Below are 11,859 nucleotides of genomic sequence, written 5' to 3'. Positions count from 1 at the left end.
TCTCATTCCGAGCAGGCTGTCAAAAAAGATATTGCATGCGTGACAGTAGGTATTAGACGTCAGCTAGCACCTGAAGAGTGCGTATAAACAAACATGAATTTTTATAAAAACCATTTTTCAAAACATTTTCTATTTCTCGGTTTAAATAAATACACTAATTTAGTTTTATTATAACGTACGTACGTAACTGAGAGAGTTACGTCTGTTTTGGACAGGTTCTCGAGCTGCTGGAATATACTTCTAGCTTTATTTGTCGTGTAAGTTCGTTGTAGGAGTTTGTGGATTCCACATTATGCGCGAATTCCAACGACAATCCAACCTCAGAAAGTTATATTCGCAGCAAGGTACTTTGTTTCACTGCCATTGCCAACCATCCATTGTGATTCATTCTCGCTTGAAGATTGTTTGACTGCGTCCCAGATATTGTTGAGTCCGTCCCGAAATTTTTCCCCGCAGCGGTCGATTTTCTCTAAACTTTTTTCGCCACAAAGATGACATACGGAGGCCAACGGTTTCCCATGAATGCATCTGAACCTGTGACCTTCTCTCCCTTATCTGTGGTTCTATACAATTGCAGGATACTGTGGTTAAGCGAAAGACAGTTTATTTAAAGTAGCATTCAACTATTTGCAGTGGAGGATCAATCCCCTTGGAGGCCCAGGGCGGAATTTTTCAAGGGGGGCCCATAATTTTGCTACGGCATTATCGGTGTTAGGGAGATGTACTTCAAACATGATGTAACAACACCAGCAAAGTCTTGGAAAGAAAGCTCCCTTGCGTACATCTCAGCGTTCTGTTGCGTAGCCCTGTAAACGGGCATAGTAAGCTAGTCTCTATATATAAACGTTTTTATGCGCTAAGGAGAACGATAACGCCACTACTTGGATCGCCATTAGCTGGTACGAAATTCCATACAAAACCAGCTGTTTTCAGATTGCCGATACCAGGAGAGCATCCACGGAAGAGGTAGCACCTAGTACAGCAATTTTGGTCGAAAACCGCCGAAAGGTATGCAATGTTTAAACACTAACTTTCCCGTTGGTCGTGAAAAATTTCTTCGAAAACTACCAGTTTCCGAATTTAAAGTACCAGGAGAGCATGCACGGAAGAGGTAGCACCTGGTACTGCGCCGTAAGGTATGCAATGTTTATACACTAACTTTGCAACCAACTTGCAACGCAATGCGCCGTAAGGTATGCAATGTTTATACACTAACCTTGCAACCAACTTGCAATGCAAGTTTGGTGCAAGCAAGAAACTTGCAGCAAGATGGCGCGCAAGATGGCGCCCAACTTCGTACTTGCATGCAACAAACTTGCATGCAAGCTTGCATGCAAACTTGCATGCAAGTTCTTGCAAGCAAATTCTTGCATGCAAACTTGCATGCAAGTTTGCATGCAAGTTTGCATGCAAGTTTGCATGCAAGAACTTGCATACAAGAACTTGCATGCAAACTTGCATGCAAACTTGCATGCAAACTTGCATGCAAACTTGCATGCAAACTTGCATGCAAACTTGCATGCAAGTTTGCATGCAAGAATTTGCTTGCAAGAACTTGCATGCAAGTTTGCATGCAAGCTTGCATGCAAGTTTGTTGCATGCAAGTACGAAGTTGGGCGCCATCTTGCGCGCCATCTTGCTGCAAGTTTCTTGCATGCACCAAACTTGCATTGCAAGTTGGTTGCAAGGTTAGTGTATAAACATTGCATACCTTACGGCGCATTGCGTTGCAAGTTGGTTGCAAAGTTAGTGTATAAACATTGCATACCTTACGGCGCAGTACCAGGAGCTACCTCTTCCGTGCATGCTCTCCTGGTACTTTAAATTCGGAAACTGGTAGTTTTCGAAGAAAATTTTTCACGACCAACGGGAAAGTTAGTGTTTAAACATTGCATACCTTTCGGCGGTTTTCGACCAAAATTGCTGTTCTAGGTGCTACCTCTTCCGTGGATGCTCTCCTGGTATTATACATTCGGAAACAGGTAGTTTTCGAAGAAATTTTACTCGACCAACGGGAAAGTTAGTGTTTAAACATTGCATACCTTTCGGCGGTTTTCGACCAAAATTGCTGTACTAGGTGCTACCTCTTCCGTGCATGCTCTCCTGGTATTATACATTCGGAAACAGGTAGTTTTCGAAGAAATTTTTCACGACCAACGGGAAAGTTATGTCCTGGTCCTGGTGCAATTTCGTTTGTACTTTAAAGTCACAAAGTCGATATTCTTCTCTGCATTTAATTTATCACATAGAAAAAAATGTTTTATATAACCAAGAAAGATATTTTTGATCAATTTTCTACCTTGTAAATAAATTTTTTTTACTATAATTTAACTTTGTTTTAAAATTTTCAAAAATCGCACAATAGGCACAAATTTATTGGGGCCCCCAACACGGCGAGGCCCTAGGCGACCGCCTACTCCGCCTACCGTTTGATCCGCCGCTGACTATTTGGGAAACAGCCAAAAATATACGGTACCGCGGAAAACGCGGCCCATGTGAAAACGGCCTAACACTGGTCGTGTTGTTCGCAGGATGAGTCGTTGGTTGAAATATTTCACGAAGGTTATTTTAAAGAGAAAAAATTACGCTCCGTACAAGACAACTCAGCACAGACACACTGTCCGCACACGGAGCGAGAGCAAAAATTCGGCATCGATTCATATATTCCATCTCACATGAGATCCTGCTCACACAGCTACACACGAGTGCGGCATGCTGCTTGTGCTCGAGATTGAGCGAGCGAAAGGCGCACAGTAGCGTTCGCCAATTTCTCGCGCTCGCTTGCACTCACGCATCTGTAGCGCTATCCTTTCTTCGCGTGCGCTTCAACAGCACTCGTCTCTTCTTGCTTCCGCTACCACCCGTAATAACCAATACGCTCATTTTTTCCAACGGCGTCCGGGATTGTTGTGTGTGTCCATCGCGAAATCTCCATCTTTGAAACATTCGGTCCGCCATCGCCACGAGCATACAAACGCCCCTGGTATCCGAGCCGCGTCGTGAACAGTTTCGATGCGTGTAGTTTTATTTAGTTAGACGATTTGTTCCGGTTACCGATTGCACAAAAATCGGAACCTATTTGTGCTCCCTGTGTGCCCTGGCGAATGGCGTCTGCGGCCAGCACGCATCATCATTAACCGAGGTGTTCCCTCTGGCACAAAAGTTCGTAAGCGTGTGACGTTTTTTTTGGGCCCGAGAAAAGGCAGATGGCTTCCATCGGCAGCAGCAACACCCCGGTAGTTTTTAGTGGGTTATGAGCTGAAGGACCTCTCTGTTACACGATCAAACCGTACGCATTCTCAACCATCAACTCCCGGGAGCGCTGGAAAGCGGTTCCAGAAGGATTGAAACGAACTATTGCTCCACGATCAAAACATACGAACACACAAGGCAAGGAAACAATTCAGGAGGGACGGTTATCCTATCCTACACCTTCCCCCTTCTCCTGGCTAGCGAGTTAACACCACGAGAAGGTAAACAAATATTTTCACTGCGCTACCATTGCGCCATTTTGTTTAATACAAAATATCTCCTTGTATCATTACCACAGGGTGCAACAGCAACAAATGCACCAGAAAATTGTCACAACAGTCGAAAGTTTGAAGAGAAGTTTGCGACAGTATTGAAAACTCGGAAACAGCGCTTTTCCTTGTGCAACAGCTGTTGGCCACGGCCATCTCATTCTGTTACCTCCTACCGTCGGACCGCACCGCGTAAAGCAATCGTGCGTACCACCGGTACACTAACCGAACGAGACAACAACGGCGGCGCTGACGAGGCGGATGGTGGGCGTGGTGGTGAAGGAGAAGGGTAGCAGCGGCAGCAGCACCGGCTCGACCATGTCGCGCAGCGTACGGGCGGAAACGCGCGCCAGCAAGAAGGATGACGTGAAGAAGCTGATGCTGTCGATGGATCGTGTCCGGCACTGGGAGAAGAAGTGGGTCACGATCGGGGAAACGTCAATGAAGATCTACAAATGGGTACCGATCTCGACGAACGATAAGAAAAAACCGGGCACGAGTGGGGCGGCGGGCAGCGGTGGTACGGGTGTTGCATCAACAACAGCTGGTACGGCCAATGCGAACACCGGCAAGACAACCGGACAAGATCGGCAAACGAACGGACAGTCGGGCAGTGGGCCGGGTGGACAGGTTAACGGTGGTAACACCACATCCGTCACCACCAACGGTAACAGCAACAGTAGCGAGAACAAGGAAAACAACATTAGAAAGCAACTGCCACCACCACCAACCGGTACCGACTCCAACTCAAATTCCAACTTTGGGCTAGCAGAAGACTCAAATACATGTAAGTGACTCTTATGAATCAACTAACGAGACATTCAAATCATGAGAGGAGTTTCAAAAGGTTTAGGAAACATCAAAGATTCATCGGAACGGTGTTTACTATTGAAACCTAGTTGTGCTTGGGTTATGTTGTCTGTATAAACGTTATTATTTCAGAAGCTTAAACATAACAAAAACATAACAAATTCAAAATCTTTTTAGGGTTCAAAAGTCTATGAGGAGTCATGGAACTTTAAGGAGTTCTCTAAGATTCATTAATGTTCAGAATGGAGGTCCATAACCATTCCATTCAACGCAAAAACCATTCCTCAACGATTTTCGAATTTTTAGAACAGAAATTTAAAGCTCACCCAACACTACTTACAAAACAGTTACTTCTTTCTCTTCTCGTTGTATAGGTTTTTCTATCGTGAGTGATTCGCAGGGCGCAACCGACTTTGTGTCGAACATGTTCTCGGAGGACTCAAACTCCCAGGGTAGTGATAGTGCGCAACCGAAGCGGATGAAAACGGAGTAGAGCGTGCGTCCACCAACGACGACGGTTGGCCCCTGCTGGGCCCACCTCAGCACACGGAAACTATACATACACCCGGTCCCATATTTCTCATCCTTTCTTTGCAAACCCGAAACGCAAACACCACCGCGCTCTAACCCGGCTCCAAGCTGTAGGAAGAGGAGTTTAGTGAAAGATGCAGGATTTGCAAAAGGGGAAAACACAAAAGAAAAACATATATGTACAAAGCGCTCATTTAACATTCAGGTGAAGAGTATGGGAACAGGCAGAGAAAACATCTTTTTCTTAATTAATCACACACGCACAATACGTGTGGAAATAGTGCAAGGATGAGAAACCCAGGGACGACAGACGCTTAAACATGGTAGCTTTTAAGGACGAAAGTTTCCGTTTTCTTTTCCTATTCATTATTGATTATTGTGTTTATAAACAAGGATGAAATGTTCTTGTTCCCATTTGTTTGGGGTTTTCTTCCGCGGAACAGTTTTTTTTCTCTTTTCCGCGCACCGCTTCTCTTTATCAAGCTATTTCGTTAGATAGGTTAGGATATATTTCATATATTTTTATTTTGTAAATGAATTTTTCTTTATCGTGAACAACACTCACTCAAAACCACACATAAACAGCTTCACCTTCCTATTGGTAGTATTTGTAGTGGTAATCGAATAACGGAAAGGAACGCAAAATTTAAAGTATAAAGACAATTGTTTAGACCTTTTACGTTGATTGTTAGTGATTTTTGGTTTGTTTATTTGGAGAGCATGACGAAACCGGGTTGCGAGCGAAGAAGGTGCAAAACATTCACAAGAGGATAAAAGATTGATATAGGGCACTAGTCGGAGGCGCAGCAGCGGATATGAATGCCAAGCAAACCGATCGCAGGTAATGCGTTTTCCGAAGGAGACGGAATCATCACCACAGACACACACAACCTTAGGTTATACACATTGCATTTATGTGTGCGCACCTTATCAAACAACGTGTTTTAAGGAGGTTCGAATAAGGTACGGAATAGAAGAGTACACCGGAGGATACCTACCCAGATGACAACCCCATCCTAAACGCTGGTTAGGGGTGGATCGTATGAGAAGGTGAGCCACGCTACCGTCTCGCATATGCAAAACAAAACAAAATCGAACAGCGGGTACAAAAACGCAACCAGTGTGTGTGCTGCATGGACTTGAAAATAAATCTCTCCCTTTGTCGCGATGACGATGGAATTGATAGATAGACGCGATGATCGGGGGGCTTTTTTTTTTTGTTAGACTTTCGATGGGGAACGGTCCTGGGACAATAAACAGAAAGAAGTGCACACGTTAATAGGACGGAGGAGAGAAAATGCCGTATGGGGTTGGATACAAATCCGAGCCTATTTTCTCAACTCCCAATATCTTTATCGCCGATCAATGCCTAAACAATAGAAACAGAAACACATAACATGCGAGAGCGGAACAGCTGTATGCACGCTGGAGGGACATACATGTTACCTTCCGGAAAGAGATGATCTCCTGGTATTGGAGATCGGGAAACGGCTGGTTTGTATTTTGTAGTAGCCCCCTCCGGTTTGTTTCAATTTTTGTTGTGTATAGTCTAGTCAGTCAGCAACTGAAATAGTAACATCAGCAATCATTGTAACATCTCGAATAACAGTTGCACATTTTGTCTCAATTTCGTATTTATTTTTTGGTGCAAGATTAATATAACATCTTTACCCTTCAAAATCAACAGCACGAGATTTCGAGAGATATAAGGCCCTGGTGCGGTTACCATTCCTATATGCCGTTCGTATTTTTTTTTGTAAATTGGGTTTGTTTGGTTTTGTGGGGCGAATTATAGCCGAAAATGAGGTAATAATAGGTAATAGGCTAATAGCTAGTATCTTATCATAATACATGAGAAAAAAAAATCCAACTGATGTATATATAAGGTAGCTTTAAAGGGAACGTAACAGTAACAAGTTGGGGGAAGGCGAAACGTTATTGTTAAGCGCGACTTCGAGAACAGTTGGAATATTGAGCGATTGTTTATCGTATGCGCTCTCGGTGTGTGATGAGGTTAACTATGGACTGACCCCCACCAATACCATTTCGGTTGTCATACTGCACATAATGTGTGCGATTGTTTCTACAAGTAAATTAATTGGTTATGTATAGTGGTGCAAGGAAAAGCAAAACTATACCATGTAATGTGTACGCAAGATAACCCCTCGGACAAAGGCATCATCTCTTGCATCATCAGATTCTTTGTTTCATAATACACGCATAGTAGAGGATTAAAAACAATAGGGAACAAATTCAAAAATGCAATACTAAAATCCACATCTGGTAGCTCTCTTTTCCTTCGACCGAGGTGAAACAAACTTACACGTACACATCCATAAAGGGGAAGGGAAATAAGGCAACAATCAGCAAGAGAAGAGCGTCCCTGTGTCAACAGGAGAATTAAAACTAACATTCACCATAACCTAATCGAATGTGGTAAATTGTCAGTGTTGTTTTGCACTAAACACAAAATGGAATTGGTTTCAAACGAATATGAAGAAATAGGGATACATTCCTTCTTTTCCTCTCCTTTTTTGCTTCCTTTCAACACGGTAAAGCTTATGGTCTCCAAATGTTGTGATGAAATGGAGGGCGGACCGATTCCGCTTCTCCACTGCAAACGTTCCTGATGTTCCTGCGTAAGAGTGTGAGATTCCTCTTTACCGATCACTGATCACACTGCCCGTATCGGGTGCATCGAGATCGGTGACTATCGGGTTGGTATCATCGGTGGCCACTAGTGCTTGTCGTTGTTGTTGCTGCTGCTGCTGCTGTTGCTGCTGTTGCTGTTGCTGTTGCTGGTGACGGTTGCGCTGGAGCCGTTGTGGTTGATTGCTCGCAAGATGGGAAAACTCGTTCATAACCGCGACGTAGGTCGAATCGGACCCGGGATAACTTTCCCCATCCTCGCCCGAACCGATTTCATCGTTCAGCAGCGTTAACCGCAACAGCGTCACGATGTCCGCGTCCTCCTTCTCAACCGCAATATCGATCGGGCGCCTCCCATCCACGTCCGCAATATCATACCTTGCCTTATGCTTTAGCAGCAGATACGCCTGCGCTGCCGAACCCTGCTCAGCGGCAAGATGTAACGGTGTGCGTCCGTTGCGATCGGTCGCATTGATCGACGCACCGTTCAGCAGCAGAAATTCGCACGACATCACGGAACCGGACAGGATAGCGGCATGCAGCGGCGTCCGGTCGGCATCGTGCACATTCGGCCAGCTTTTTTCCGCACCGAGCGCCAGCGCCTGGCTCATCACCGGTAAATTGTGCCCGGTGGCCGCCTTGTAAAGTAAATAATTGGGCGAAAGACGCTCCAGCTCCTCGCACTCCATGATGGCGTTATCTTCCTCGCCGCTGGTCGATTCCTGGTCGGAGTTGAGCAGCAGCAAATCCTCGTCCGGCAGGTTGTGATCGTCCGTCAGGATGTTTTCCCCGATCAGCAAGATGTCGGCAAACTGTTTCGGTACGTGCGTCAGCACATCCTTCTCGTCCGCATCGGGACAACCCTTCGACCGGCTACCGGTACGCTCCTCATCGTCCACGTCGTCCCCCTCGTGCTCTTCCTCCTCATCGTCATCGTCGTCGAGATTGGTGATCGGTTGCGAACGTCGCCCGGTTCTCGCTTCCGATGGTTGCGCCTTCGATTGACTGGAACGCCGCAACAGCTGTCGATAGCTGCGCCGGCGCAGCTTCTTGATGCTCCACTTTTCCGGAAACTTGGAACTGTCCGCACCGAGGCTCTTAAACGAGAGCGTCGAAGACGAGGTGCTGCTATCGTCCGGACCGGTACCGGTCCCACCACCCAGCGGCACGACAAACTGCCGATCGATGTACTTCGCCCGGATCCAGGCCTCGCGCACCGCTATCTCGCAGTTATCCGTCGCACGATCGAACCGTGCCAGCCGGGCTTTGTTGCCCTCGTACACCCGATTAATCACATCGTTACCGAGCTCGATCATTACGCGCAGTATCTCCGGCTCCCATACGTCCAGCGTTAGCGACCGTACCTTGCTGTAGTGCACGCCGAGACTTCGGTGAACACCCGAGCAGGCAATGCACAGCGTGATGCCGAGGTTAATCGATGCCCAGCGCGGTTCTCCATTGCCACAATCGGCACACCGCGAATTGCCCGGAATTTTTAACATTTGCGTCCAGTTGCTAAAACACAACAACAACAAAGATTCAAATGACAGTTGTCTGACAGACCAACGGCTTCCTCCTACTTACATCTTCTTGTAACCCTTGCGAGCACCTTCGGAACCGCGACCCGCACTACTGCGCTGTTTGTTTCCACTGGCGTCCATCCTCGAGTCACCCGCCCGGTCACCATCACCCGCCGATGCACTACCACCCGCTCCTCTTCCTACACCCGAACTACCCCCTATACCACCAACACCACTCGCTATACCTCGCATATCACTGCTGTACGCACTGTTATGCTGGATGGCCGAATCGATACCCTTCTGTAGCGCTTTTATCCACGCGTTCATCATCGCTTCCGAGTCCGCTTGCAGTATGTGTGATCTGGCAAGGAGGGGCAGATGAATACAATACGCAATATTATTAAGAACGACGCCGCTTTATGGAAGAACTCTAAGCGTTTTGGTATAAACACCCTATCGCCTGACAGACAGACAAGAAACGGGTGGTTGTATCCGACACGAATACGCTGGGGATCGATAGCTAACATGCAACAGTAAGCTAGCGATGAAGACAGCATGTCATACGAGGGGTCATACTTATATTATGAGACACTAGAGCTAAACTTACTTGGCCGGCGAGATAACTTCAAAACAGTAGCGTCGGTCTGAATCGGCGAGCGGCCGGACCGTGCAAAGCCGCAAATCTTCCTCCATCACCGTGGGCAACTCTTCGCCGGTACGTTTGCGGTAAAAAAGCTGATTGTCGCGCATACAGAACCACCGCCTGTTCCACGTTTTGAACGCGTTCGAGGTACGCTTAAACAGATAGCCCTCCATGTAGTTTGGAAAGCGACCAACGCCACCGTCATTACCACCGCCTCCACCACCGGCATCACCACTAGCACCACCACAATCACCACCACTAGCGGCATCTTCGCCCGACTCCGGCTGGTCTGGACGCGGATCGTTCACGCACGTGTGGCGGTTTTGCATCTGCTTGTCCAGCACACCGTACTCCGACCGCATCAGTCCAATCTCGTCATTCAGCTCCTTGAAGAATGTCCCGTAGTCTTCGCACAGATCTGTTCCCTGGTGGAAATAGGTGCTGCAGGCCTGCAGATAGCTCAACAGCGTACCCAATATTTCGTGCCGTTTACGGTTCTGCAGCAGTGTGATGTAGTTGACGTAGTCAAGCGCGGTATGGTTAAAGCACGATTTCGAGGCAGATAAAACGTTCTCCGCCTCGAGCACGTCCGCTGGTCGGTTGCGGCTAACTTGTGAATTTTTGTACACGGCATTGTCGAGATTCTCCGACACCTTGGTGAAGATTTGCCGATATTCCTTCACCTCGCGAATATCACGCTTAAGGAAGCCGGTTAGATTCTTTAGCACGGTGCGGTTCGCTTGATCGAGAAGCGTCGTGTGGAACATGTTCATCTCCTGAAGCAGCTGTATCAGCTGCGCCAGCTTGTTGGTTGAATTCTTGCTGTCCTGAAAGTGTTTCTGCAGATCCCACAGCGAGGTGGCGAATGTGCTCTGGTGCCGGATGTACTCCTTGCCACTATCGACAGCCGCACTGCATGCCTTGATGATTTTCTCCAACCGCGTTTCCAGGTGTTCGATTTCGGCCTCTTCCTGCTCCAGTCGTAACCTGCAAGTGGGGAGCTCCGTCAACGTTCTGTTCTTACCGGAGATTATATCCCGGATGTTCCTGGGACTTACCTAAATTTGGGCGAATCTTTCAGACATTCGCCAAAGTCGATCTTACACTGAGCCATTGTCTCTGGCGGGTGATCCCTATGGGAGCTTTAGCAACTTGACGTGAAGTCACCAAAACGTGCATCAGATGCACAGCAGTAGTTGCCACCTCTGAGACCGTTGGTTTGCTTCGGTTGATGGATGTGATTGATCGCAGGGTGTGAGTGTGTTGGATAGCGCAGCGTGGCACTCATGCAATGTGAAAGTGAAGTTTCGCTTTGCGAAAACCCGTAACCGGAAATAATGACTCAAGCTGGGGTTTTGTACGAAGGGAAGGGATGGAACAGGCACCCGGTTCGTTGTTCAAATACCCCTAACACCGGCGACTTTTCAATCCACTTTCTCCCACGACTTTAGGTTACCACCCTCACACGTGGAGGGCACGGCGGAAGGTGAGAACGGTCCCTGTCACGGTTGCTTCGTTCCGATCCGCTGGTGATCGTTCGTTCAACTGCGTTTTTGTGTGTGTGTGCAAGCTGGAAGGAGACAGAGAGAGGTAATATAAGAGTTGAAATAAAAAGGAAGGAATGTATATCCACGCACAACTGGTGGGACACACACATAAATGGAACCGATAAGCGATATCAGTGTTATTTTTTGCCTCTGGCATGCGTATCTGTTACATGGTTCCTCTGTTGTTTTTATTAAAACGTGATGTCTAGCAGATTTGACACAACTGTCTCACAGATCTTCGTCTTTACATGTTTATTTTGCTCTCCCTCTTGATTGCGTTATAGGTGTGTTTAGTTTACAATGTTTAATGCACTGAACAAAGTTGATTCCCTTCCGAATGGGATCCGCTCACTTACAACAGCTGTGGTTTATGCTATGCAACAGACTGAAGGTGTGCATACAACACCATCCCATGAAGGCAGGCACACCCTCTACCTTGCAGCACACATACGTACAATGTCGATTGAACTGCACCAGATACCTTCAATAAATGATCCTGCCGTTTAGGTGAGCAGCACTAGGGAAGTTAACACAATTGTTTCACAAACAACAAAAAAACATTTGCACACTTCCCAGCCAGGATGAAGGATGGGATTCACACGCACACAAACACACACGAAACAAAAGGAAAACACAAA

At 46.9% G+C, this 11,859-nt stretch overlaps 2 protein-coding genes across 2 annotated transcripts; one reads left to right on the top strand and one right to left on the bottom strand.

Annotated features, from left to right (window-relative positions):
* The first annotated feature begins 2,961 nt into the window (after positions 1-2,961).
* On the top strand, positions 2,962-6,071 carry LOC128306693 (B-cell CLL/lymphoma 7 protein family member A). Its single transcript, XM_053044280.1, has 3 exons — positions 2,962-3,473; positions 3,551-4,308; positions 4,706-6,071. The coding sequence occupies exons 2-3, from the start codon at positions 3,783-3,785 to the stop codon at positions 4,822-4,824; spliced, it is 645 nt and encodes a 214-aa protein (XP_052900240.1). The 5' UTR covers positions 2,962-3,473; positions 3,551-3,782; the 3' UTR covers positions 4,825-6,071.
* A 413-nt stretch (positions 6,072-6,484) lies between these two features.
* LOC128306359 (arf-GAP with coiled-coil, ANK repeat and PH domain-containing protein 2) lies at positions 6,485-11,231 on the bottom strand. The gene is made up of 4 exons (XM_053043841.1): positions 10,733-11,231; positions 9,639-10,661; positions 9,096-9,392; positions 6,485-9,026 (listed from the first exon to the last, which is right to left on the bottom strand). The coding sequence occupies exons 1-4, from the start codon at positions 10,786-10,788 to the stop codon at positions 7,523-7,525; spliced, it is 2,880 nt and encodes a 959-aa protein (XP_052899801.1). The 5' UTR covers positions 10,789-11,231; the 3' UTR covers positions 6,485-7,522.
* Positions 11,232-11,859: the final 628 nt, after the last annotated feature.

The sequence above is a fragment of the Anopheles moucheti genome, chromosome X (genome assembly GCF_943734755.1).
Source record: "Anopheles moucheti chromosome X, idAnoMoucSN_F20_07, whole genome shotgun sequence".
Taxonomy (NCBI): Eukaryota; Metazoa; Arthropoda; class Insecta; order Diptera; family Culicidae; genus Anopheles; species Anopheles moucheti.
This window is presented reverse-complemented; position numbering and strand designations above follow the sequence as displayed.

What these genes read in the sequence shown, in the direction of transcription:
- LOC128306359 (XM_053043841.1), bottom strand. Translation starts at nt 10,788, where the DNA reads ATGGCTCAGTGTAAGATCGACTTTGGCGAATGTCTGAAAGATTCGCCC. An exon ending in GAAGTTATCTCGCCGGCCAA is followed by an intron (nt 9,393 to 9,638) that starts GTAAGTTTAGCT and finishes CCTCCTTGCCAG; the next exon opens with ATCACACATACTGCAAGCGG. An exon ending in CGCAAGGGTTACAAGAAGAT is followed by an intron (nt 9,027 to 9,095) that starts GTAAGTAGGAGG and finishes GTTGTGTTTTAG; the next exon opens with CAACTGGACGCAAATGTTAA.
- LOC128306693 (XM_053044280.1), top strand. Translation starts at nt 3,783, where the DNA reads ATGGTGGGCGTGGTGGTGAAGGAGAAGGGTAGCAGCGGCAGCAGCACC. An exon ending in AGCAGAAGACTCAAATACAT is followed by an intron (nt 4,309 to 4,705) that starts GTAAGTGACTCT and finishes CTCGTTGTATAG; the next exon opens with GTTTTTCTATCGTGAGTGAT.